The 26,479-nt window shown below is 48.0% G+C and overlaps 1 protein-coding gene across 1 annotated transcript in view; it reads left to right on the top strand.

The window, feature by feature from the left end:
• Positions 1 to 26,479, top strand: part of cped1 (cadherin-like and PC-esterase domain containing 1) — a 345,650-nt gene that overhangs the window by 97,343 nt on the left and 221,828 nt on the right. The window contains exon 4 of the mRNA XM_072485221.1: positions 6,755 to 6,839. Coding sequence (XP_072341322.1) covers positions 6,755 to 6,839 — 85 coding nt within the window. The remainder of the gene's footprint in view (positions 1 to 6,754; positions 6,840 to 26,479) is intronic.

The raw sequence follows: 26,479 nt of genomic DNA, 5'->3' as shown, positions 1-26,479 counted from the left end.
GAGTTTAAATCACCCAAATGATCCAGAGGTAGTATTTCATGGCAGAGATCTAGCTCACTGCAAACACAGACACTCCCAAGCTCTTTTCAAACTGCAAAACTAAACTGCAAAATGGCTGACCTGACCTCAGCTCCACCCACTCTTTGACAGCACTGTTTTCTTAAAGGTACATTGCTTAAACATCCATATCTTAAAGGTACTCTTACATGACACTGGTATAAACAATGATCTGCTCTTACTCACACTAATAATACTTCTAACTGTCTGTAGCTAACTCCTGGACTACTCTCCCCCACAAGGCATAGCATCAATGGCTTATATACTTGCATCTGTAGCTCCCTCTAGTGGCTAATCTAGACATTTAATTAACCACAAGGCGTAGCATCAATGTCTTATATACTTGCATCTGTAGCACCCTCTAGTGGCTAATCTAGACATTTAATTAACCCTTGCAGTTCTTACAGTTATGATAATACCACACTAAGCAATTACCTACCTCTCTTAATCCTCTTCTGGCCCATGACTCACCAGCGCCGGGTCTAGCCTAACAACAAAGCTATCATGCTCCCCAGTTCTAGCCATAACTCGTGTTATGCTCCTCGTGCTCAATGTAGGAGTTCAGGGCCGAGACCAATGCCCCTGACTCCTTCATGTGCGGGAAGTGTGTGTAGCTGCAGCTCCTGTTAGACCGCATGACGGCTCTGGAGCTGCGGATGGACTCACTTTGGAGCATCCGCGATGCTGAGGAGGTTGTGGATAGCATATTCAGTGAGTTGGTCACACCGCAGATTGGGATTGGTGAGGGAGACAGGGAATGGGTGACCAAAAGGCAGAGAAAGAGCAGGAAGGCAGTGCAATTGTCCCCTGCGGTCATCTCCCTCCAAAACAGGTATACCGTTTTGGATACTATTAGGGGAGATGACTCACCAGGGGAAGGCAGTAGTAGCCAGGCTCATGGCACCGTGGCTGGCTCTGCTGCACAGAAGGGCGGGAAAAAGACTGGCAGGGCTATAGTCATAGGGGATTCAATCGTAAGGGGAGTAGACTGGCGTTTCTGTGGTTGAAAACGAGACTCCCGAATGGTATGTTGCCTCCCGGGTGCACGGGTCAGGGATGTCTCAGATCGGCTGCAGGACATACTGAAGGGGGAGGGTGAACAGCCAGTTGTGGTGCATATAGGCATCAACGATATAGGTAAAAAATGGGATGAGGTCCAACAATCAGAATTTAGGGAGTTAGGAGATAAGTTAAAAAGTAGGACCTCAAAGGTAGTAATCTCGGGATTGCTACCAATGCCACGAGACAGTCAGAGTAGAAATTCAAGGATAGTCAGAATGAATATGTGGCTTGAGAGATGGTGCAGGAGGGAGGGGTTCAGATTTTTGGGACATTGGAACCGGTTCTGGGGGCGGTGGGACCATTACAAATCGGGATGGTCTACACCTGGGCAGGACTGGAACCAATGTCCTTGGGAGTGCTTTTGCTAACACGTTTGGGGAGGTTTTAAACTAATCTGGCTGGGGGATCGGAACCAGATTATAAAGTTAGAGGTCAGTAAAGAGGCAGCAACTAAAGCCAGTAAGGTACTAGATAATAAACTCAATGTGACTAAGGGGAAGAGTAGACAGGAAAGAGATGATGAACGTAAAGGGACAGGTAGTCTGAGGTGCATTTGTTTTAATGCGAGAAGTGTAACAGGTAAGGCAGATGAACTTAGGGCTTTGGTATTACAGAGACTTGGTTGAGGGAAGGGGAAGACTGGCAACTAAATATCCCAGGGTATAGATGCTTCAGGAGGGATAGAGAGGGAGGTAAAAGGGGTGGAGGAGTTGCATTACTGGTCAGAGATGATATCACAGCTGTGATTAAGGAGGGCACGATGGAGGATTCGAGCACTGAGGCAATATGGGTAGAGCTAAGAAATAGGAAGGGTGAAGTAACATTGTTGGGACTTTACTACAGGCCTCCCAAAAGCAAGCATGAAGTAGAGGTACAAATATGTAGACAGATTATAGAAAAATGTAGGGTGGTCGTGACGGGAGATTTTAACTTCTCCAACATTGAATGGGACTCATGTAGTGTTGGAGGCGTAGATGGAGCAGAATTTGTAAGGAACATCAGGAGAGTTTTTTAGAGCAGTATATAAATAGTCCAACTCGGGAAGGGGCCATACTGGACCTGGTATTGGGGAATGGTCCTGTTCAGGTGGTTGAAGTTTCAGTTGGTGATTACTTTGGGAATAGCGATCACAATTCTGTAAGTTTTAGAATACTCATGGACAAAGACAAGAGTGGTCCTAAAGGAAGAGTGCTAAATTGGGGAAAGGCCAAGTATAACAAAATTCGACAGGAGCTAGGGAATGTGGATTGGGAGCAGCTCTTTAAGGGTAAATCCACATTTGAAATGTGGGAGTTTTTTAAGGAAAGGTTGATTAGAGTGCAGGACAGACATGTCCCCGTGAAAATGAGGGATAGAAATGGCAAGATTAGGGAACCATGGATGACGGGTGGAATTGTGAGACTAGCTAAGATGAAAAAGGAAGCATACATAAGATCGAGGCGACTTAAAACTGATGAAGCTTTGGAGGAATCACGGGAAAGTAGGACAAATCTCAAACGTGCAATAAAGAGGCTAAAAGGGGTCATGAAATATCTTTGGCTAACAGGGTTAAGGAAAATCCCAAAGCCTTTTATTCGTATATCAGGAGCAAGAGGGTAACTAGAGAAAGGATTGGCCCACTCAATGACAAAAGAGGGAATTTATGCGTGGAGTCAGAGGAAATGGGTGAAATTGTTTATGAGTACATTTCATCGGTATTCACCAAGGAGAAGGACATGACGGATGTTGAGGCTAAGGATGGATGTTTAAATACTCTTGGTCATGTCGGCTTAAGGAAGGGGGAAGTTTTGAGTATTCTAAAAGGTATTAAGGTGGACAAGTCCCTAGGTCCGGATGGGATCTATCCCAGGTTACTGAGGGAAGCGAGGGACGAAATAGCTGGGGCCTTGACAGATATCTTTGCAGCATCCTTGCGCACGGGTGAGGTGCCGGAGGACTGGAGAATTGCTAATGTTGTCCCTCTGTTTAAGAATGGTAGCCGGGATAATCCAGGGAATTATAGACCTGTGAGCTTGACGAACTGTAGGCAAACTGTTGGAGAAGATACTGTGGGATAGGATCTATTCACATTTGGAAGAAAATAGACTTATCAGTGATAGGCAGCATGGTTTTGTGCAGGGAAGGTCATGTCTTACAAACCTAATAGAATTCTTTGAGGAAGTGACAAAGTTAATTGATGAGGGAAGGGCTATAGATGTCATATACGTGGACTTCAGTAAGGCGTTTGATAAAGTTTCCCATGGCAGGTTGATGGAAAAAGTGAAGTTGTATGGGGTTCAGGGTGTACTAGCTAGATGGATAAAGAACTGGCTGGGCAACAGGAGACAGGGAGTAGTGGTGGAAGGGAGTGTCTCAAAATGGAGAAAGGTGACTAGTGGTGTTCCACAGGGATCCGTGCTCGGACCAATGTTGTTTGTGATATACATAAATGATCTGGACGAAGGTATAGGTGGTCTGATTAGCAAGTTTGCAGATGATACTAAGATTGGTGGAGTTGCAGATATCAAGGAGGACTGTCTGAGATTACAGCAAAATATAGATAGATTGGAGAGTTGGGCCGAGAAATGGCAGATGGAGTTCAATCCAGGCAAATGCGAGGTGATGCATTTTGGAAGATCTAATTCAAGAGCGGACTATACAGTCAATGGAAGAGTCCTGGGGAAAATTGATGTACAGAGAGATCTGGGAGTTCAGATCCATTATACCCTGAAGGTGGCAACGCAGGTCGATAGAGTGGTCAAGAAGGCATACAGCATGCTTGCCTTCATCGGAGGGGGTATTGAGTACAAGAATCGGCAGGTCATGTTACAGTTGTATAGGACTTTGATTAGGTCACATTTGGAATACTGCGTGCAGTTCTGGTCGCCACATTACCAGAAGGATGTGGATGCTTTAGAGAGGATGCAGAGGAGGTTCACCAGGATGTTGCCTGGTATGTAGGGTGCTAGCTATGAAGAAAGGTTGAGCAGATTAGGATTGTTTTCATTGGAAAGACAGAGGACCTGATTGAGGTCTACAAAATTATGAGCGGTATGGACAGGATGGATAGCAACAAGCTTTTTCCAAGATTGGGGGTGTCAATTACAAGGGTTCACGATTTCAAGGTGAGAGGGGGAAAGTTTAAGGGAGATGTGCGTGGAAAGCTTTTTACGCAGAGGGTAGTGGGTGCCTGGAACGCTTTGCCAGCAGAGGTGGTAGAGGCGGGCACGATAGCATCTAGACAGATATATGAACGGGCGGGGAACAGAGGGACATAGATCCTTGGAAAATAGGTGACAGGTTTAGGTAAAGGATCTGGATCGGTGCAGGCTGGGAGGGCCGAAGAGCCTGTTCCTGTGCTGTAATTTTCTTTGTTCTTTGCTCTATTGGGCGCTGAAGACATTCAAATCTGTATATTTAAAGAGGGAACCCAGTTGTGCAAAAGAGTGAAATGAATGAAAATGAAATGAAATGAAATGAGTGTGTTAACATTGTGATATTGCGTAAGGGTAGCAAGATCAGAGGGGGTAAATGGCTGACGACATATTAACAGTTGCAGCCATAATTTTAATACAGATGGAATTAGTTTGTCAGGACGCCTAATAATTTTTTGTCACCAAGAGAACCTTTAAATGTCTTGATGAAAATAAATAGATGTTATCAGTATTAGTAAATGCCCCATTGAGAATTTAAATATAAAGGCAGCAACAGGCTTGCTAATGATGATGGTTATTTCAACTGTGGCATCTATCTGTATTCACCGATTCAGGTTCAATATTACCTGAAGTTTCCTTTTAACTTTTAGTGAGAATCCCTACAGTACAGAAGGAGGCCATTCAGCCCATCAACTCTGCAGTGACCCATGAAAGAGCACCCTATCCCACTTCCCCGCCCTATCCCTGAAACACCATGGCCCCACCTAACCTGCACATCCCTGGACAGTAAGGGGCAATTTATCACGGCCAATCCACCTAACCTGCACATCTTTGGACTGTGGGAGGAAACCGGAGCACCCGGAGGAAACCCACGCAGACACGGGGAATGTGCAGACTCCGCACAGACCGTGTCCCAAGGTCAGAATTTAACCTGGGTCCCTGGCGCTGTGAGGCAGCAGTGCTAACCACTGTGCCCTCCTGCCGCCTGGCAGATAACTGGGAACATCGAGAGATTTAGGCTTGCTGAACCAGCTGGTTTTAAAAAATCAATTATTGCGACTTATCCTGAACCTCTAAAAAGCGTGAATGTTACATATTGTTACTCAAAAGTTATTCCCACTCATTTTTCTTAAACCTGCTTTTCTGTTTTACAATATTACAGAGTAACTCATGGTTATATTGCATGTTTCCAGGCATTTCTGAGATGTTTCATCAGAATTAATTAAATGTGATCTATTTTTCTATTATTCCCTTTCGTCATTACCTCAATTCTTCTACTTTTATTGTTTGAATTTAATTTTAATTTAAACTATATTTACATAAATATACATTTTAATTAATCTGCTATTTTCTCTTTTGACTAAACGTTCCAGCGATACCCGAAAGAGATTATCCTTTTGCTCCGTTTCTTTCTCTCTGCAACCACTGTGCAGACCGAAAGTGGGATCTACCACGGGGGGGATTCTCCGACCCCCCCGCCGGGTCAGAGAATTGCCGGGGGGGGGGGGGGGGGGGGGGGGTGAATCCCGCCCCCGCCGGCAGCCGAATTCTCCGGCGCTGGGGATTTGGCAGGGGCGGGAATTGCGCCGTGCCAGTCAGGGGCCGTTGGCAGCGGCCGCCCCGGCGATTCTCCGGCCCGCGATGGGCTGAGTGGCCGCCCATTTTTTTTTGCCGGTCCAGCCGGCGTAAATTAGAGTAGGTCCTTACCGGCGGGACCTGGCGGCGCGGGCGGCCTCTGAGGTCCTCGGGGGGGGGGGGGGGCGGGGCGATCTGGCCCCGGGAGGTGCCCCCACAGTAGCCTGGCCCACGATCGGGGCCCACCGATCCGCGGGCGGGCCTGTGCCGTGGGAGCACTCTATTCCTCCCCGTCGGCTGCTATTCCTCCACGATGGCCGGCGCGGAGATGAACCCACCCCTGCGCATGTGCTGGGATGACGCCAGCACACGCTGGCACTCCCGCGCATGTGCCAACTCGCACCTGCTGGTGGAGGCCCTTCGGCACCAGTTGGCGTGGTGCAAGCTCCTTCTGCGCCGGCCAGCGCTGCGCAAACCACTCCGGGGCCGGCCTAGCCCCTGAAGGTGCGGAGGATTCCGCACCTTTGGGGCGGCCCGACGTCGGAGTGGTTCACGCCACTCCTCGGCGACGGGACCCCCCGCCCTGCCGGGTAGGGGAGAATCCCGCCCCGCGTGTCTTAAAATTGGCTTGGAAAAGGTTTTCATCTCTTCAGCCAGTTAAAACTGAGGCCTTTAAAGGTTGATCTAGCCCTGCCACTGAAGTAGCTGGACCAATCATCTGTTGTTTATTTGCAGAGTCACAGTGGGCATTTTGCAAAGATATCTCGACAGCACCGGGAAGCCCACACTGCCTCCTCGTTGTTGGCACACTCTGGATTAACTATCGGTTGTGCTTTTTGAAGAGTATTTCCTTTGCTGATTATTTAATAACTCCTTGAACTCATAATAGTTGATGCCAGTACTTAAAATTACGGATTTACTTTCAGGTGAATAGAATCCCAGGTCTAGAACATGCACTTTGCAGAAAAGCCGGCTTCTGTCAGATTATGGATATTGCTCAAAGATTGCCAGGTAAGAATCTTTTTTAGTTTGGTTGCATTGTCTTGATTGAAGTCGATATACAAACTATTTGAAGGTTATTGGTCCTCTCTTAAAGTACCACATGACAATGTTAGAAATGTAGAGTAAACCAGCTCATGCTTCAGACTGTTGAGAATTGGAACTAGAACGCGAGTCCTCCCCTCGCCCAGTTAGGAAAGTTGTTTCTAGACAGTGAGAGGATCCAGAAGGGAAGAGCGGAAACTGCTATTTGTACTGAACAATAGCATCGACAATAAAACACTTGTGAATTCCAGAATGTCTCGATTTGGTGAATGGATACCCACCTGTGAGGCAGGTTGCAAAGGCTTGGCCTTCAGGTTGGAACTTCAAGAGAACAGAAAGCAATTCATGTTTCTGGCAAAAGCCAGTCTCCTGGTGGCTTTGAGGTGAAATGGCTGAGCGATGCTGCAGGATCACAAACTATGAATACCCAACAGTCTTTTTGGTATTGGAGCCATACAAACAATGGAATACTGAGGTGGAGATGTGGACTTGGGCCACGTCTCTACCCAAAGGAAAACAAGGTGTGACTTTAGCCTTGTCTTTAACAGAAAGAAGTAAGTTTAGAAATGAGGGGCACGATCGAACGGAGAAGTTTCTAAGTGTCATTTGTGGCAGAGGATGTGATTCTCCGGAGACATTTCGAAGTGTGGTAGCGAACGGGAACTGTCGCAAGCTTCCCGACTCTCGGCCTGGTGAGGCCAGCAAAGCTAATCAATGTTAATCATAGATCATAGAATTTACAGTGCAGAAGGAGGCCATTTGGCCCATCATGCTGTCATGATATCCACATTAACATATCATGGTGCAATCACACACACACACACTGATGGACAGGTAGACGGACCAATCAACACACACACAACATCACAGCCAATCACCAGTGAGAGCACACGCACTATAAAACAGTGAACACCACAGTTCCCGCTCATTCTACCAGGAGATAGCTCAGAGCACAGAGCTCCCAGCGCGCCACTCAGACAAACACCATGTGCTGGGTGCCTCACTAAGATAGTGCTAGGGCTGGGTCCACAGGTTAACTGGTGAAGTACGAACCACAGCCAGAAGTTAACAGTTGTTATTGTACAGAATAATAAAACAGAGTTGTACCATCTACAACCGTGTTGGTTCGTTTGTACATCGGAACACCCAACACGACACATGCCTGCACCGGCCCTTGGAAAGAGCACCCTACTTAAGCCCACACCTCCACCCTATCCCCGTAAACCCCACCTAACCTTTTTGGACACTAAGGGTAATTTTTCATGTCCAATCCACCTAACCTGCACATCTTTGGACTGTGGGAGGAAACCGGAGCACCCGGAGGGAACCCATGCACACACGGGGAGGATATGCACAGACAGTGACCAAAGCAGGGAATCGAACCTGGGAACCTGGGACTGGAGCACTGTGCTACCGTGCCTCTCTATCGGTCCACTTAACGAGACCCTGTGGGCTTCCAGCCGCAAATGAAGGCTCGCCAGCCGATTTGCCGACACCGTGCCTGCCAGACCCCTGCAAACAAGGTCGAGCCAGCACTTAAGCAGCACTTGCTCAGCCAACCCCAATCAGCTGGCAACAATGGCGCCGAGGAGGTTGGCCCAAAGGTTCCTGGATGCAGATCTGGGGAGGCCCATTGATGCAGTGGAGGCCAAGAGAAATGTCCGGTTCCCCCGAGGATGCCAGAGGGTGAGCCACAAGGCAGCGAGTGCTGCCTGGGATGATCTGGCAGTGGCTGTAAGCTCCAGGAGCATGACCAGAAGGACTGGCTTCCAGTGCTGGAAAAAGGCCAACGACCTACACCGGGCAGCGCAAGTGACTAGACACCACGCCCCCCCCCCCGCCCCCAACTGTCCTTGCGACCCCCAACTCTCCCTTCACCCCCCACCCCCCTCAAACCCCTCCAATCCTTCCTTCACGATTCCCCTCTTAACACTGTCAACCAAACATATGGAATTGGCGGGAGAGGGCCCAATCTGGCGGTGGGGTGCCAGACTTGAGAATCCTCACCTCCTTCGAGGAGCAGGCCCTGGGGGTGACTGGTGTGGCTGAGGACAAGACAGCCACCCAGGCAGAGGTTGGCGGACGCCGTAGAGGTGAGGACCCACCAGGCTCCACCCGGAGGACTGTCAAAAGTGAGTTGTTATTGCCGTACTGACCGACCATTCCCTCCCACTGACCACATGTCCATTCTCCCGCAGGTCCTCCAGCTGACAGCATCGGCCCATCGTAGGTGCCCCACCCCTCTCCAGCCTCCCAGGAGACCATCTCGGAGGGGAGCTCTCAGGAAGACACAATCGAAGTGTCACAGCTGTCATCCCCACCCTCCACCAGCGCAGATACATGGACCTCGGTGGGACATGTTCGTGGACAGGCTTCTGGGGCACAATCTGGTGAGCACCATGGAGCTGCTGATGTACATCAGGTGGAGGCAGGAACCCCCAGGCGAGACAGCAGTCGGAGGTCTGCTGGATCCCAAGACCCAGCTTGGTCCCAGCCTGATGCTGAGCCTGTGGAAGAGGTGTACCTGGAGCAGTTGGAGATGATAGGGAGTGGCTGGTTCATTCAGAGGGAGATGTCAGCGACACACCAGCAGATCCATCGCCAATTGGAGGAGTCCCAGCGGCTACGAGCACAGGAGATTTTGCCGGCAATGTGTGGCACTGAGGACAGCACTGCTCGGGTGACCCTAGTGGAGAGCCGGGTGCACAACGTCAGCACCATTAGTGAAGTCGGTGACGGCGACGGCTGAGGGTCTCGGCAGAATGTCTGACTCGCTGGGGGATGTGACCCAGTACGATGCTGCAATTAATGAGGTGCTCCAGGACATGTCCCACTCTCAGATGGGAATGGTCCAGGCGCTGTGTAGCTTGTCCCGGTCACTGAGGAGCATCGCCGAGGCCTCGAGTGAGAGTGCAACAAGACCGGAGAATCATGCCCAAAGTGAGGTTAGATAGCGGTGGGGAACTTGCCAACAGAGGCAACCCAGCAAATCCTGGACGCAATTATCCGGCCGCATTCCACTCCCGCTCGAGCGAAACGTGGCCGGTCTCCCCATGCACATTCTCCCCGTGTCTGCGTGGGTTTCCTCCAGATGCTGTGGTTTCCTCCCACAGTCCAAAAATGTGCAGGTCAAGATGGATGCATTATGCTAAATTGCCCTTTAATGTCTAGAGTTTTACAGAATAGGCTATGGTGATAGGGCGGGGTGGGTTGGAGAGTGGACCTGGGTGGAGTGCTCTTGCGGAGGGCCGGGGCAGGTTCGCTGGAATGAATGGGTGCCTCCTGCACTGTAGGGATTCTTCCAGAAGAAGGGTGCCTCACTATGTAAGTGCTGAATCTGAAATTATGTTTATTCCCCATTGTATTTTTGTCTAAATATAATTGTTTTTCCCCCCTTGATGCACGATCAATTGCACAAAGATGAGAGTTGAATACAACTGAGGCTTTATTACACTAAGATGTGTGACCTCCTAAGCAGCTGGCGAAATGGCTGCTGTATGGGGAGCACGCATATTTATACTCCGCCTACTGGGCGGAGCCAGCAGGCAGGGACTACCCCCGTACCTGTAGTACAGGGCCTTACCACACATCTCCTAATATATACAACAGTGGTGATTACCACACCCCTCTTCTTAAAGGAAAGGGAATCTGACAATGTTAGAAATGCAAGTCCCTTTAAGAATAAACCAGGACTGCCCTCAGAGTGATTTGTGAGCAGATGTTACTCATTGAAACCTGGACTTAACAAATGGGTTTTCCGCAGTAAGGGGTTTGCTTCTGGACGGGATACGGAAGGGAGAAGTGGAATCTGGTGCTGGTGCTGAACTCCAGTATAGCAATGAAAGTTGTGAATCACAGAATGTCTTCTGCCGCTTGAAACAGAACATAGATATCCACCTGTGAGCCACCACCTGTTATTTTTAACAATGAACTGCATATCATTACTACAACAAAAACAGAAAATGCTGGTCAATCTCAGCAGGTCTGACAGCATCTGAGGAGAGAGAGTGGGCCTCCCTCATTCCCTTCTCTCTCCCCAGAGGCTGTCAGACCTGCTGAGATTGTCCAGCATTTTCTGTTTTTGCTTCACATTCCAGCATCCGCAGTCATTTGTTTTTGTCTCTACTTTTGTATGTTTGCAGTTTGTCATAGCCACTAATGGGCGGCATCGTAGCACAGTGGTTAGCACTGTTTGTTCACAGCACCAGGGACCCGGTTCAAAGAACAAAGAAAAGTACAGCACAGGAACAGGCCCTTCGGCCCTCTAAACCTTACCCCTCGCACCTTAAACCTATGCCCCCTAGTAATTGACCCCTCTACCCTGGGAAAAAGTCTCTGACTATCCACTCTGCCTATGCCCCTCATAATTTTGTATTCCTCCATCAGGTCGCCCCTCAACCTCCTCCGTTCCAATGAGAACAAATCAAGTTTATTCAACCTCTCCTCATAGCTAATGCCCTCCATACAAGGCAACATCCTGGTAAATCTCTTCTGCACCCTCTTTGAGGCCTCCACATCCTACTGGTAGTGTGGCGACCAGAATTGAACACTATACTCCAAGTGTGGCCTACGATTCTATACAGCTGCAACATGATTTGCCAATTTTTATACCCAATGCCCCGGCCAATGAAGGCAAGCATGCCGTATGCCTTCTTGACTACCTTCTCCTCCTGTGTTGCCCCTTACAGTGACCTGTGGACCTGTACACTAAGATCTCTCTGACTGTCAATACTCTTGAGGGCTAAGAGCCCATGGTGTTTAGGGTAAGATCCTGGCATGGATAGAGGATTGGCTGACTGGCAGAAGGCAGAGAGTGGGGATAAAGGGGTCTTTTTCAGGATGGCAGTCAGTGACTAGTGGTGTGCCTCAGGGGTCTGTGCTGGGACCACAACTTTTCACAATATACATTAATGATAAGGAGAAAGGAACTGAAGGCACTGTTGCTAAGTTTGCAGATGATACAAAGATCTGTAGAGGGGCAGGAAGTATTGAGGAAGCAGGCGGGCTTCAGAAGGACTTGGACAGGCTAGTAGATTGGGCAGATGGAATACAATCTGGACAAGTGTGAGGTTATGCACTTTGGAAGGAGAACTGGAGGCATAGACTATTTTCCAAATGGGAAGATGCTTAGGAAGTCAGGAGCACAAAGAGACTTGGGAGTCCTTGTTCACGATTCTCTTAAGGTGCAGGTTCAATTCCAGGCTTGGGTCACTGTCTGTGTGGAGTCTGCACGTTCTCCTCCCACAAGTCCCGAAAGACGTGCTTGTTAGGTGAATTGGACATTCTGAATTCTCCCTCCGTGTATCCGGACAGGTGCCGGAGTGTGGCGACTAGGGGATTTTCATAGTAACTTCAATGCAGTGTTAATGTAAGCCTACTTGTGACACGAATAAAGATTATTATTAGTCTTAATCCTTCAGCTAGGCAGTCATCACACATTGACGGCTTTTCTCGAGACATATATATCCTAAAAGGGAAATTATACTCCTTTTGAAATGGTTATATGTACATGGTGTGAGAGCATAACTTTGTACTTTATAGTATGATCTGAAAATCTTGAGTTTGCACTGTAATTGTTCCGATCATCAACCATTTAAAAATACAATGGAGTCCCAATTATTTGTCATACTGGAGGATCTCCTTCTCGTGGACAATCACAATTGGTGAGTAATTGAGTTGCAGCCTCTTGTCAATAAAATGTACAACCTGCATTCCTGACAGAACTGAACTGGCAACACAGCTGTTAAAAGAATTTCAACAAAAGCAGTCCCCTGACCTGAGCTAAATGATTTTGTGCACTATGCTTTATGCAGAGGGGACTTTGTATAACTCAGCGAAAAAGCTTGACCTGAACCATCCCAAGCCCCCAGCTAGCCATGACTTTAAGTGCACACAGAAGATTAATCGCGTCAGACCCGTCCCAAAGTTGTAACCAGCTGTTGCAAACTTGCATTACAAACTTGCATTACCCTGAAACACAAACTCCTGTCAGTCTAGATCATAGATAACTGAGAGTGTGCATCCTGAGAGCAGAGACAATTGGGACACCGTTTAATGCCTTCAAAAAATAATTACCACCGTGTGGCATTTGTGACTCACTTCCCTTGAAGAATTATTTTAATACTTCTGGGAGATTGTTTTATGGACCTTTGAAATGTACTGAGGAACTGGAAGCAATTTAAAAATAACACATAAATCAAATTCAGCTATTTTTATACCAGCTCTATAACCTGTCACAGGAGCAGCATCTATTTACTGTCTAGTTGTTCTGTGCAGGACCTAGAATTAATTGTACGATATATAAGGCATATTTTCGATCCATATATTTGGTTAATCTTTCTTTACTAATGGAATAATTTAAGATATAAACTCCAAAAAGCTAATATTTTGCCCAGAATGCAGATTTACAGTCTAAGTTTACATTTGCCACCTGCATGTCTTTGGAGTACTGCGTACAGTTCTGGTCGCCTCATTTTAGGAAGGATGTGGAAGCTCTGGAAAAGGTGCAAAGAAGATTTACCAGGATGTTGCCTGGAATGGAGAGTAGGTCTTACGAGGAAAGGTTGAGGGTGCTAGGCCTTTTCTCATTAGAGCGGAGAAGGATGAGGGGCGACTTGATAGAGGTTTATAAGATGATCAGGGGAATAGATAGAGTAGACAGTCAGAGACTTTTTCCACAGGTGGAACACACCATTACAAGGGGACATAAATTTAAGGTGAAAGGTGTAAGATATAGGAGGGATATCAGAGGTAGGTTCTTTACCCAGAGAGTAGTGGGGGCATGGAATGCACTGCCTGTGGAAGTAGTTGAGTCGGAAACATTAGTGACCTTCAAGCAGCTGTTGGATAGGTACATGGATTACGGGAAAATGATATAGTGTAGATTTATTTGTTCTTAAGGGCAGCACGGTAGCATTGTGGATAGCACAATTGCTTCACAGATCCATGGTCCCAGGTTCGATTTCGGCTTGGGTCATTGTCTGTGCGGAGTCTGCACGTCCTCCCCGTGTCTGCGTGGGTTTCCTCCGGGTGCTCCGGTTTCCTCCCACAGTCCAAAGATGTGCGGGTTAGGTGAATTGGCCAATGATAAATTGCCCTTAATGTCCAAATTGCCCTTGGTGTTGGGTGGAGGTGTTGAGTTTGGGTAGGGTGCTCTTTCCAAGAGCTGGTGCAGACTCAGTGGGGCCGAATGGCCTCCTTCTGCACTGTAGATTCAATGATAATCTATGATTAATCTAGGACAAAGGTTCGGCACAACATCGTGGGCCGAAGGGCCTGTTCTGTGCTGTATTTTCTATGTTCTATGTTCTATGTCATCACAAAAGGTTTCTGCTGCTTTAACAATCGACCCAACCAGTTTTAAAAATGACATTTCTGTGATAGCGTGCTCTTTTAAGGGGGCGAGTCCCCGGAGGGTCATGAACCCCAATCGGCCAATAGGGCTGGAGCACAAGAACCCTGGGGCGGAGCACGGTTTCCCAGTCAGTTGGAAGTTTGGATCATGGAAGCTTTTGTCTCAATCTCCATACATAGTTTCTTACTTTAATAAATCGCTCATTTGTTAATCCATCAGGTTGCCACTGGTCTGTCAGGACATTACATTGGCGATGAGGATCAACCGCAGTGCCTTCCTGCTGTTACAAAAATTGGGAAAGTGGTCTTGAGTGAAAACTTCTCCATTGAAGCAAACTCCTTTCACAATCCATGAGGTTTCCTTTTGGTAAACTTGAACCATTTGACCCTCAGACGAAGCAATGGCCGCTATATGTAACGCATCTCTGTTACGTTTTCAGGGCTTATTAATTTGGGGGAGGGTGGGAGGAAAAGCAGCAATTCTACTAATGGCCTGCGGGGCTCCCGCTTACAACCTCCAGATGCCCCCGACTTTAAAACATTCGAGGAGTCAAGGGTCATTAGCAACCGAAACGCTCGATAATAATGCAGCGTTACAAGTTCAATCCAACAAGGACACCGGGGAGATGATCGTGATCTTCATGGCGTGCCTAAAGCAAACGGCTGAACAATGCGAGTTTAGGTCTGCACTAAACGACATGTCGAGGGACAGGCTGGATTGTGGTGTCAACAACATTGTCATGCAAAAATAATTGTTAGCAGAGGCAGAGATTCCCTTAAAGAAGGAATTAGAGGTTGCCCAGCCTATGGAAAGTGTGGAGAGGAGGGTGATGGAGTTAAAGAAGAGAGCATGCAAGAAGGGGAGGTCCATCAGGTCTAATGAGAAGCTCCTGGCAGTTGTGGAGCCAGGGATGAAGGCGCAGAAACCAATGAGCAAAGAGGCTCAGAGCTGAAGAAAGTGCAGAAATATCAGGAATTTGGTCCACAGACCAAGAGCTATGAAGAATGCTACTGATGTGGGGAAGATCATTCCCAGGAAAGATGTAGATTCAGGAAGCTACATGTTATGCCTGCAAGAGGAGAAGGCACATTCAGAGGAAATGTAAGGCTGGGCTGAGCTCACAGGGGGCCATAAAAAAAACGCTCCAACTCCAGTACACGGTGTTGAGAATAATCCCGAAAACGAATCTGAATGCAGTTTAAACAACAAAAAGGTGGGTAAGGCGCTCCTAATTACGAATCGTAAATGGTCCGTCGGTTTGAATGGGGCCTCTGCTACAGTTTTAGGTGAACATACGTATCGTTATCTGCAAGGTGGGGTCAAGCCCCTGCAGGTAAGAAGCACATTGGCCAGGCTAGCCGCCTATACTGGGGAAACTTTAAGAATCCTACCAGTGACCATAACACCTGTAAGCTACTGGGACCAGTCAGCTCAACTTCCCTTCGCAGTAGTGGGGGGGGGGGGGGGGGATTCGGAGGCCAGGGTCAAGTTTTTGAGAGCATTTAGGAATGGTAAACAATTATGGGAGATTTATTCCCAATCTTTCCACCTTGTTGGCACCCTTGCAAACCCTACTCAAGAAGCACCAGAGATGGTATTGAAAAGATCGTCAGAAAGAAGCCTTTGAACAGATTAAATTAGCCTTGCAAACCATCCAATCTCTTGGTCTGTTTTGACCTCCAAAAGAGAGAATCTTTACCTACGACATGCCCTCTGACAGAATAGGGGTGGTTTTGGCCCATAAGATGGGAGATAGCACCGAAGGCGTATCACCTATGCCTCGATAACTTTGACCAGTGCTGAACAAGTGCATTCCCAAATTAAAAAGGAGGGACTGGCCGTGACATCTGGAGTCAATAAGTTCCACAATGCGGCATTTCAGAGTCATTACGGACAAACCGCTTTTGGGGCTATTGAGGGAGGTTAAGGTCATTTCCCCCCCCCCGCCCCCCATAACTTCACATAGGATCCAATGCTGGGCTCTATTGTTAGCAGCCAACAAGCCCACATTTTAACAGAGGCTGAGCACCCACATTTCGAATGTAGACGTTTTGAGTCGTCTTCACCTACCTCAGAGTGTACGCCTCCACTGGTACCACAGGAGATGGTTCTTGCTTTGCACTTCTTTGAAAAGTTGCCAGTGTCGGCGAGGCAGGTCAAGCTTTGGACCCCTTATTACCTGGAGTCAAGAACATGGGGCGTCATTCTCCGCTGGCGGGAGTCTCCGTTTTGCCGGCGCCCGGGGGTTTCCCGACGGCGTGGGGCTGCCCCACAATGGGAAACCCCATTGACCGGCCGGTGTAACGGAGACTCCCGCCGGCGAATCGGGGCAGAAATGTGGCGGGGCGGGTAGGAGGATTTCGCTCATGGTCCTTACAGTAACAAGTCTGAACTGCTGCAGCCCTTTCAGATAAGATAAGGCGAGTTAAATTGTGAAGAATCTGTATCATTGTGGTGAACTAGAGTGGTTATGCCCACCTCCGCTAGGAAGCTATTGCTACAAGAGCTACATTGCGCCCATCCTGAGATAACAAAGCTGAAGATGCTTGCATGCAGTTATGTGTGGTGGCCTAGGATGGACGTTGACATGGAGAACCTGGTCTAACAATGGGACCAGTGTCAAATGCAGCAACACTTGCTGCCTGTGGCCCTAATGCACCCTTGGGAGTGGCCTTGGATGGGACATACACATCGACTTCACTGGACCTTTTATGGGGTCCATGTCCTTTCTTATCATTGATGCTCACCCCCAAGTGGTTGGAAATACGAATTGACCTCATCAGCAATGGTACAGAAATGGCAACAAGCATTCACCACCCGTGGGTTGCCTGCTCTCAGATAATGGGACTGCTTTTACCAGTGAAGAATTGCAACATTTTATGAGGACCAACTATATTCAACATATTCAAACTGCTCCCTACCATCCTTCTTCAAATGGGTTGGCAGAGAGCCGTCCGGACATTCACAGCCGCCATGAAAAAGGAGTCTTTAGTCCCTTTGCAACCTAAACTGGCCTGGATCCCACTCGCCAATCATACCACGCCTTGCCTCACCACAGGTGCCACACCCGCCGGGCTGCTAATGGGCAGAATCACTGGAATGCGATTGGACAGTTATATTTCCTAATTTAGTGGGGAGGGTGGAGGCTAAACAAAGCAAACAGAAAAGACACCACAATTCAAAGAAAGTTGGAATTTGTGGGGGTGATTTAGTTTACGTGAAGAATTTTGGTGCTGATCTTAATTGGTGACCACATCCTGTAAAAATGGGTAAAATAAAACTTCTCATCAAGTGCGGCTGACTGGGATTCTCTCCTGCTCTTACGCCAGCCATTGGCCCGTTGGAAAGATTTGCAGGTTGACATACTCGGTTTGGCCACATTATGAATGCACTTTGCTTGGCCACCAAGTCCTGGGGTGAGCTCCAATCCAGATGTAGCAGGGATGCTGTCCACTGCTACCCACAAGTCCTCCAATTTGTACAGTTTGAGTGTTGTTATATGTGGACATGAGTCCACAGTATAACAACGTGAGTGTTAATCATTGACTATTAACATTGACTCGGCAATCTTACTCTGAGAATAGAAAGAGTAAGAATAGAAATGTAACATCAGGTCGATCATTTTGGAATTATGGTTGAGCTACGTCTTTGGGGGATTGTAGATGACCATGTGTGCTTGTTATCATCAACACGGGTAATGCAGGTTTCCATTGCAGTCCAGTATTCTGTCCTCCAGCAGATTAGTAACATCGCTGTTGTGGAAGAATGCCAGTGACTTAATGGAGCAGGAACCCGCTGTCCTCGCTCTGGATGACAGCTTCCATGCTCCCACCACTGCCTCTTCACCAGTGCCCCATGTTGTTGACTCTCAGCCAGAAGCTCGACTTCTGTCATCCGTGCTGAGGTGTGCAGTCTGAAGCCGGGCCCTGAAGGCCCAGGGCTCCCACCGGTTGTCCTGCAAGGCCATCTGCAGACTCTCTCAGTGAAAGTAGCAGCATGCCTTCAACTGGGACATTGCAGTGTGCAGGAAGGCTAGGCCACGAACAGGCACTAAAACACAAGCACTAAGGCTAGTTATGTTAGCAAGTGTTATTGGATGGGTTGCTGGATAAAGTTGTGCAAAGCTTTTTTTTTGTTGGTGGCTCTTGGTTTAGGATTTTGGTCAAGAAGATAAAGTGATGACATGTAGTTGATGGACTGAAAGTTATAAATTGTAGAACAATGGTGGTCTTCCTAAGGGAGTCTCAATCAGCCTCCTGGACAGCAAATCTTGAACAAAAGGGTCTTGCATGCCTCCTCCCCACCGATTCTATCTCTTGAGATGGTGCCCATATTGTTACAATTATGAGGTTTAATCAGATTGGATTGGATTGGATTGGATTTGTTTATTGTCACGTGTACCGAGGTACAGTGAAAATATTTTTCTGCGAGCAGCTCAACAGATCATTAAGTACATGAGAAGAAAAGGGAATAAAAGAAAATACATAATCGGACAACACAACATTTACAATGTAACTACATAAGCACTGGCATCGGATGAAGCATACAGGGTGCAGTGTTAATGAGGTCAGTCCAAAAGATGGTCATTTAGGAGTCTGGTGACAGTGGGGAAGAAGCTGTTTTTCAGTCTGTTTGTGCAAGTTCCAGACCTCTGTGTCTCCTGCCCGATGGAAGAAGTTGGAAGAGTGAATAAGCCGGGTGGGAGGGATCTTTGATTATGCTGCCCGCTTTCCCCAGGCAGCGGGAGGTGTAGATGGAGTCAATGGATGGGAGGCAGGTTCGTGTGATGGACTGGGCGGTGTTCACGACTCTCTGAAGTTTCTTGCGGTCCTGGGCCGAGCCGTTGCCATACCAGGCAGTGATGCAGCTCGATAGGATGCTTTCTATGGTGCATCTGTAAAAGTTGGTCAGGATTAGTCATAGTCATAGAATTTACAGTGCAGAAGGAGGCCATTCGGCCCATCGAGTCTGCACCGGCTCTTGGAAAGAGCACCCCACCCAAGGTCAACACCTCCACCCTATCCCCATAACCCAGTAACCCCACCCAACACTCAGGGCAATTTTGGACACTAAGGGCAATTTATCATGGCCAATCCACCTAAACTGCACATCTTTGGACTGTGGGAGGAAACCGGAGCACCCGGAGGAAACCCATGCACACACGGGGAGGATGTGCAGACTCCGCACAGACAGTGACCCAAGCCGGAATCGAACCTGGGACCCTAGAGCTGTGAAGAAATTGTGCTATCCACAATGCTACCGTGCTGCCCATTAATGTGGGCATGCCGAATTTCCTTAGTTTCCTGAGGAAGTATAGGCGCTGTTGTGCTTTCTTGGTGGTAGCGTCGACATGGGTGGACCAGGACAGATTTTTGGAGATGTGCACCCCTAGGAATTTGAAACTGCTAACCATTGTTATGTTTTGGGACTGTGTTTTTAATTGGAGTAAAATGTAGGGGATCACATGAGACCTATTCTGAAGGCCTGTGTAAGGGGGCTGTTAAAGATTCAATAAAAGGCAAGATTACTTTGCTGAAAAGGTGTTCACAGTTCAAGACAATGACAGTAGCATCTGTGTTAACAGTGGTAAAGTGCTAGTCTCCAGTCCCATGAAAGTGCTGAAAAAAATAATAAATAATAATAATCTATTATTGTCACAAGTAGGCTTACATTAACACTGCAATGAAGTTACTGTGAAAATCCCCTCGTCGCCACATTCCAGTGCCTGTTCGGGTACACAGAGGGAGAATTCAGAATGTCCAATTCATCTAACAGCACGTCTTTTGGGATTTGTGGGAGGAAACCGGAGCACCCGGAGGAAACCCACGCAGACACGGGGAGAACGTGTAGACTCCTCACAGACAGTGACCCTAGCTGGGAATCGAACCTGGGACCCAGGCGCTGTGAAGCAACAGTGCTAACCACTGTGCTAGGCTTGTAAAAAGTTATACTTTTGTCAGGAAGCAGAGGTAGATGAAGTAATCTATGTTTGTATTATTGGATATTAGAAATAAGGTACAGATTTAAATGAGTTTAATTGAATGTTTCTGTGTAAGAATGGTTTAAAACTCTAGATTTAGATAAATAAAGGTGTTTACATGTATGGGGGCTGTGGTTTCATTTGAAACTGTGTCTGTATCGGGCTTCGAGCATTTACGGCGTGAAAAGCAAATAGAGCTCAAAGAAGAACTGGGCTGTTGCTTAGCAACTAGGGGCCACCTTTAAGTTACAAAGACCTTTTTGAGTTTAGTTTTAATTGGACCCAAGGCAGTTGGTGCTTAGCAGCTGGTGATGAAACTCCCACAGACTTAGGACAATGGAATAATGGGAAGAAGCAAGTTCCAAAAGAACAGATAGTTCTAGAAAGCAGAGGATGAACAGAGGTCCCAGGAAGTCAAAAGGGACGAAATGAACTGGAATTTGAACAAGGCAGTTCTCTAAAATTCAAGTGAAAGGCAGAGAAAATGCTAAGAGACAGCTGCAATAACCAGATTTAAAATGAGGAACAAGACTTCAGGTAAATCAAAAGTTTGGTGACATCTTAATACAGCCTGTGAAGCAGCAGTGTTCTATCGGTGTGGCTGGATACCTGAGATTGTGTGGAAGCTTGAATGGATATGACAATTAAAGGCAGAGGGATACTGAAAGAGTTGGAAATCCTGGAAATGGATCCTTGCTGAAAACAGTTGAGGAATGCATTGTTAGATTCTAAGGTTTGTCTTTTTGAGACTGAGTTTGGAAACACTCATGTGATAGCCAGAGTCCAGTGAGGCCAGGTGGCTCACAGCATAATACTTATCTGGGAGGATTGGAGGAGAAATCTACAAAATTTTGATAAGTGGCAGCTGCCACTTGGTTTCAGAATGGGGTGTGTCTGACCACAGTTGGCCCATTGATTAACAGGGACTGTGTATTTTCTGAGAACAAAGTATATCTTGTAACCTGTATTATCTTTACAATCTGTGTACACTTGTGAAGATATAGGTGGGGTGAAGGAGTATTGCATTACAGTCAGATTTTCTCATGTTGTTTTTTCTGTTGTTAAAAGTTAATTAGAAGTCCTGTGATGTGCTAACCTGACTACAGAACGGTAGTTGGAAAGTGTTAAATCTTAAAGTTAATTAATCTTTATAAATTAAAATAACAAAGTCTAAGATGCAGTATGGACTCAAAAATGGGGGAAGCTAGTTAAACATTGAAATAACAGTAACAGTGGCCTAAGTGGTGAAATCCCAATGCTTACAAACATTGACCACATCAAAGAGAGGTAAGTGCATTCCAAGCACCAAGTACATTCCAGCCACTGAAACATGTGCTTGCACTGCGCTCACTTCCCTTCATGAACCATGAAGGGAGATGAATTAATCAAAGCTGCAGATGGTTTGTAGAAGCTGTCAATCACACACCACAACAAGAAATCTATGAATGGCTTGCAGCTAATTGATCAGTGGGAACCAGATGCAGATCACAACTCCTCTCCTTCCAGCAATGAACACATGGAGCTTCCTAAGTAATGCAGCTGCAATTCTTCTCACTGCCCCTGTCTGGACTGATCTCTACTTCCAGGCAGGGGTCTCTTTCTTTTTTGGGGGGTGGTCTGTATGGGTGGAGGAGGTCCATGGGGGGGGGGGGGTCCCTTTGGTCAGATGATCCCTGGGGGTGTCCTTTTAACAGGGGCTCCCTATTAGAGTGGTCCCTGGGAGAGGCTCTCTATTACAGGGGCCCCCGGTGGATGGGGGAGACGTGGGGTGGGGGGGGGGGAATTCTGGTAGGGGGGGGGGGGGTTGGGCAGGCAGTGCATTGTCAGGGGGAAGTGGGGGTGGTCCTCGGTTGGACTCGGATGGTCTCTATCTGCGTGCCCCTGCCATGGTGGACCTTGCGGTGGGCCAAACGGGTTATTCCTGGGGAGTTACCCCCTTGGCACACTGCGAGGTCCACCACAAGTGATCCCCGGTCACCTAATTCCTGTCCGAGGGGGCTGGAGAATCAGGGAAGGCCGGAGCATAAGGTGCCAGGCTCGCAAAATGGATGCGAATGGGCCATTAAGACCTCACATTAAGATCTCCTGGTGATGGACCTTGTTCATGCCGCCAGCATAGGGTCAGAGCATCGAGATCGGGTCGGCGCCGAGCGTCAATCCCGACTTTATTTATTTATTTTCCCCCATGGCCGATTCTCCATCCCATTGGGGAATGTGATCCGGGCGTCCCGGGATGGAGAACCCCACCCATCATTTTACTTCCACAGAGTTTGTCAGAGCAATCATCAGTGAAAAGTACCTCACCTACAGTGGATATCAGGCTCTCTAAATAGCGCTCGTGGGTAGTGCCGTGAGGAGTTGGATACATGTTCAGCTGGGAGTGATGAGGACACTGGACTGTGCACAGTTGAAGTTTGCTGAACGGCATCATTTCAGCCTGAGAAGCTGTTTGAATCCATTATCTGCCCTTTGCCAAAGCTTCCGCCGTGTGGATGGCCCACCCACTCTAGCACTGTCCCAAGTTGTGATCCTTGTTCGAAACAAAACAAAATACTCACGTTCAATTTATATCCAGGTTATTTCGATGTGCATGACTTAATCATGGAGCTCAACCGTTTCAGTAAGTCTACGTCCGGTTAAGAAGAACTCTCCTGATATGTGAGACTCTAATTAGCCATGTATGTTTCATCATAAATGTCTTGTTAGGTCATGTTCCTGATCCTGTAACCTAATGACCAGCTCTGAGAAGCAAACACAAGTGTTATTTCACTTGTGGTATAAATAGAGTATTCAGTGTGCTACACATAGTATGAATATTCATTATGCTACTGTGAAACCTCATTTTACTCCATTTATGAGAAAGATCTTCATAACCCACTCATAACGTTGTCATTCACGAATTTAATACTTACAAAAAATAGCGCAGTAATGATCAAACACAAAGGAAAGTACTCAGAGGCCACATAACCCCATTCTTTTTCTGGAGTTGAATTGGATTTGATTATTGTCACGTGTACCGAGGCACAGTGAAAAGTATTTTTCTGCAAGCAACTCTAACAGATACATGGAAAGAAAAGAAAATACATAATAGGGCAACACAAGGTACACAACGGGTCGGAGAATCGCCTGGGGCTGGCGTGAATCCCGCCCCCGCCGGTTGCCGAATTCTCCGTCACCGGATATTCGGCGGGGGCGGGAATCGCGCCGCGCCGGTTGGTGGGCCCCCCCGGCGATTCTCCGGCCCGCGATGGGCTGAAGTCCCGCCGCTGTCAACCCACGCCAGCCGGCGTGGATTGAACCACCTTTGGGACGGCGGGACAAGGTGGCGCGGGCGGGCTCCGGGGTCCTGGGGGGTGCGCGGGGCGATCTGGCCCCGGGGCGTGCCCCCACGGTGGCCTGGCCTGCGATCGGGGCCCACCGATCCGCGGGCGGGCCTGTGCCGTGGGGGCACTCTTTTCCTTCCGCCTTTGCCATGGTCTCCACTATGGCGGAGGCAGAAGAGACCCCCTCCACTGTGCATGCGCGGGGATGCCGTGAGCGGCCGCTGAAAGTCATTTCCGCGCCAGCTGGCGGGGCGGACATCAGTCCGGCGCGGGCCTAGCCCCTCAAGGTGAGGGCTCGGCCCCTCAAGATGCGGAGAATTCCGCACCTTTGGGGCGGCGCGATGCCGGACTTATTCGCGCCGTTTTTGGCGCCGGTCGGCGGTCATCGCGCCGATTGCGGAGAATCCCGCCCCTGGTTCCCAACTGTGTTTCAATGTTAAATACAGCCTTTCCCACTGCTATCCAAAGATGGCACAAATGGCCAAAGTACGAGGCAAGTTTTTTACGCAGAGGGTAGTGGGTGCCTGGAACTCGCTACCGGAGGAGGTAGTGGAAGCAGGGACGATAGGGACATTTAAGGGGCATCTTGACAAATATATGAATAGGATGGGAATAGAAGGATACGGACCCAGGAAGTGTTGAAGATTGTAGTTTAGTCGGGCAGCATGGTCGGCACGGGCTTGGAGGGCCGAAGGGCCTGTTCCTGTGCTGTACATTTCTTTGTTCTTTGTTCTTATGTGCAGGTTAGGTGTGGATAGGAGGATAGGGCACCACGGTAGGGTGCTCTTTCAGAGGGTTGATGCAGACTCTATGGGCCGAATGGCCTCCTTCTGGGCACTGAAGGAGTTCTATGGAATAAATAAATAAGAACAAGGATCACGGAATCATAGGTTTTGCCAATTCTCATTCCAAAGTTCATAGTTGCTGTTACTAGTTTGTTTACTAGTTCTTGTTATCCTCTCTCTGTGCCTGCTACAAGTGTTTCTCATCTGAAAATCTAATTGGTTTTATCATTTGTCCTCCCCCCCCCCACAAATCTTAATACCAGATTCTGGGCGGGATTCTCCCGGCTATTCTCTGGGCCCCGATGGGCCGAGCGGTCACCCGTTTTCAGCCCAGTCCCGCCGGCGTGAAATGGACATGGGATCTGGCTAGAAGGCCATCTACCAGAGACCTCGGGGGCGCGCGGGAGGATCTGGCCCCAGGGGGTGCGCCCCCTCGGTGGCCTGGCCCGCGATCGGGGCTGACCAATCTGCGGGCGGGCCTGTGCCGTGGGGGCACTCTTTCCCTCCACGCCGGCCCCTGTAGGGCTCTACCATGACCGGCGCGGAGAAGAAACCCCCCTGCGTATGCGAAAGAACACGCCGGCAGTTCTGCGCATGCGAGGGACCACGGTGGCCCTTCGGTGCCGGTTGGCACAGCTCAACCCCTCCGGCGCCGGCCTAGCTCCCGGAAGTGCGCCGTTCTTGGTGCCAGCATCGGGCCTTCCCGCCGATTGTGGGAGAATCCCGCCCTCTGTGTCTTCGATCAATCTTATTGTGCAGATTGCTATTGTCTTCCATTTTTCTCAGAACATAAGAGCATAAGAAAGAGGAGCAGTTTGCATTTTGCCCCTCGAGCCTTCTCTGCCATTCAAGAAGATCATGAGTGATCTGATTGTGGCCACTTTCCTGCCTTTCCCCCATCACCCGATGACTCCCATGTCAATCAAAAATGATTGTCAATCAAGACTCATTATGTACGCTTGGTGGAGAGCCCAGACTCCCACAAAAGTATTACGTTTGTTGATACTGGTGCAGGGAAGGGAAAACCTTGCTTGATTGGCAAGTTTATGATGCTGTAATAAACAATTTTTCAATTATCTCTTTGTCAGTGGCCCAATGTTTGTTTGCACAAGATAAGGCGGAATCAAGTTCTTGTAGCTTCTGTAATTGGTTGATTGATGCTTTTATGACGTTGTAGCAACAGCTGTTACTTTTAAAGAAAATTATGAGTGGGTTTTTAAGCAATTCCGCATATGCAGTTGGTTATATACTGAGTGTATAATGGGTGGATGGGCAGTTAGTGCCATGAATGGACAAAGAGGGTATGAGCAGCTATGGAAGTGGTTGGGGCTTCATGAGGAGGGAGCATGTGGAATGGGTGGGGCATTGAGGGGGGGCTGAGAGATGAGAGGGCTATCTAAAATATCAGCAAACAACTTGACCACTCTGATCTGCTGCTGGGGTGAGGCCCCACCTCCCCAAAGTGAAGATTGAGTCTGATGGGGTGCTTTCTATCAAGACATATCCGCCAAGTCAGGAGTTTCTTGACTCAAGCTGCACAATTCGGAGCAAAAATTGACCTTTTTGATTCATATCCAAGAACATCCAGATCCCTCTTTGTGGCAGCATTCTGAACTGGTCATCTCCAATACAGAGCTGTACCTTCCCACCCATGCTCTTTGTTACAACTATAGTTTTAATGTTTTTATTAAGGCATTTACAAATAAACATCAAATAGAACCACAACCAAGATAAAAGAGATAGCCAAAAGATAACAAACAGGAGAACACAGCAGAACTCAATAAATAGCCAACAACGGCAACGCGCTCTCCCTACCATACCCCCACCCTCTCTGCCTCTACAATTTTTAATACAACCTTCAATGTGTGGACATCCCGTCTAACCGTACGAAAGACAAAACATTGACATGCTTCTATCTTGGGGTGATCATTATTGCGTGCATGAAGTCCTCCGGCCATGTACCTGATCAATAAATATCTTTCCACACTCAGCGTGGAGACCATTGTTACATTCTTTCTATGCTTGTAATCAGCTCTTGTAATAATTTCATCTGTTCCGACGGCTTTTCATTAAAAAAAAAAATGTCACTGCTTTTATTTCACACTCTAGCATTTCTGGTCCAATGAAATTGATGTCAACATGTTGCTAACTTTTGGTTGGCTCTT

This window comes from Scyliorhinus torazame, chromosome 19 (genome assembly GCF_047496885.1).
Source record: "Scyliorhinus torazame isolate Kashiwa2021f chromosome 19, sScyTor2.1, whole genome shotgun sequence".
Lineage (NCBI taxonomy): Eukaryota > Metazoa > Chordata > Chondrichthyes > Carcharhiniformes > Scyliorhinidae > Scyliorhinus > Scyliorhinus torazame.
The sequence above is the reverse complement of the archived record's forward strand: the minus strand, read 5'-3'. Positions and strand labels throughout refer to the sequence as shown.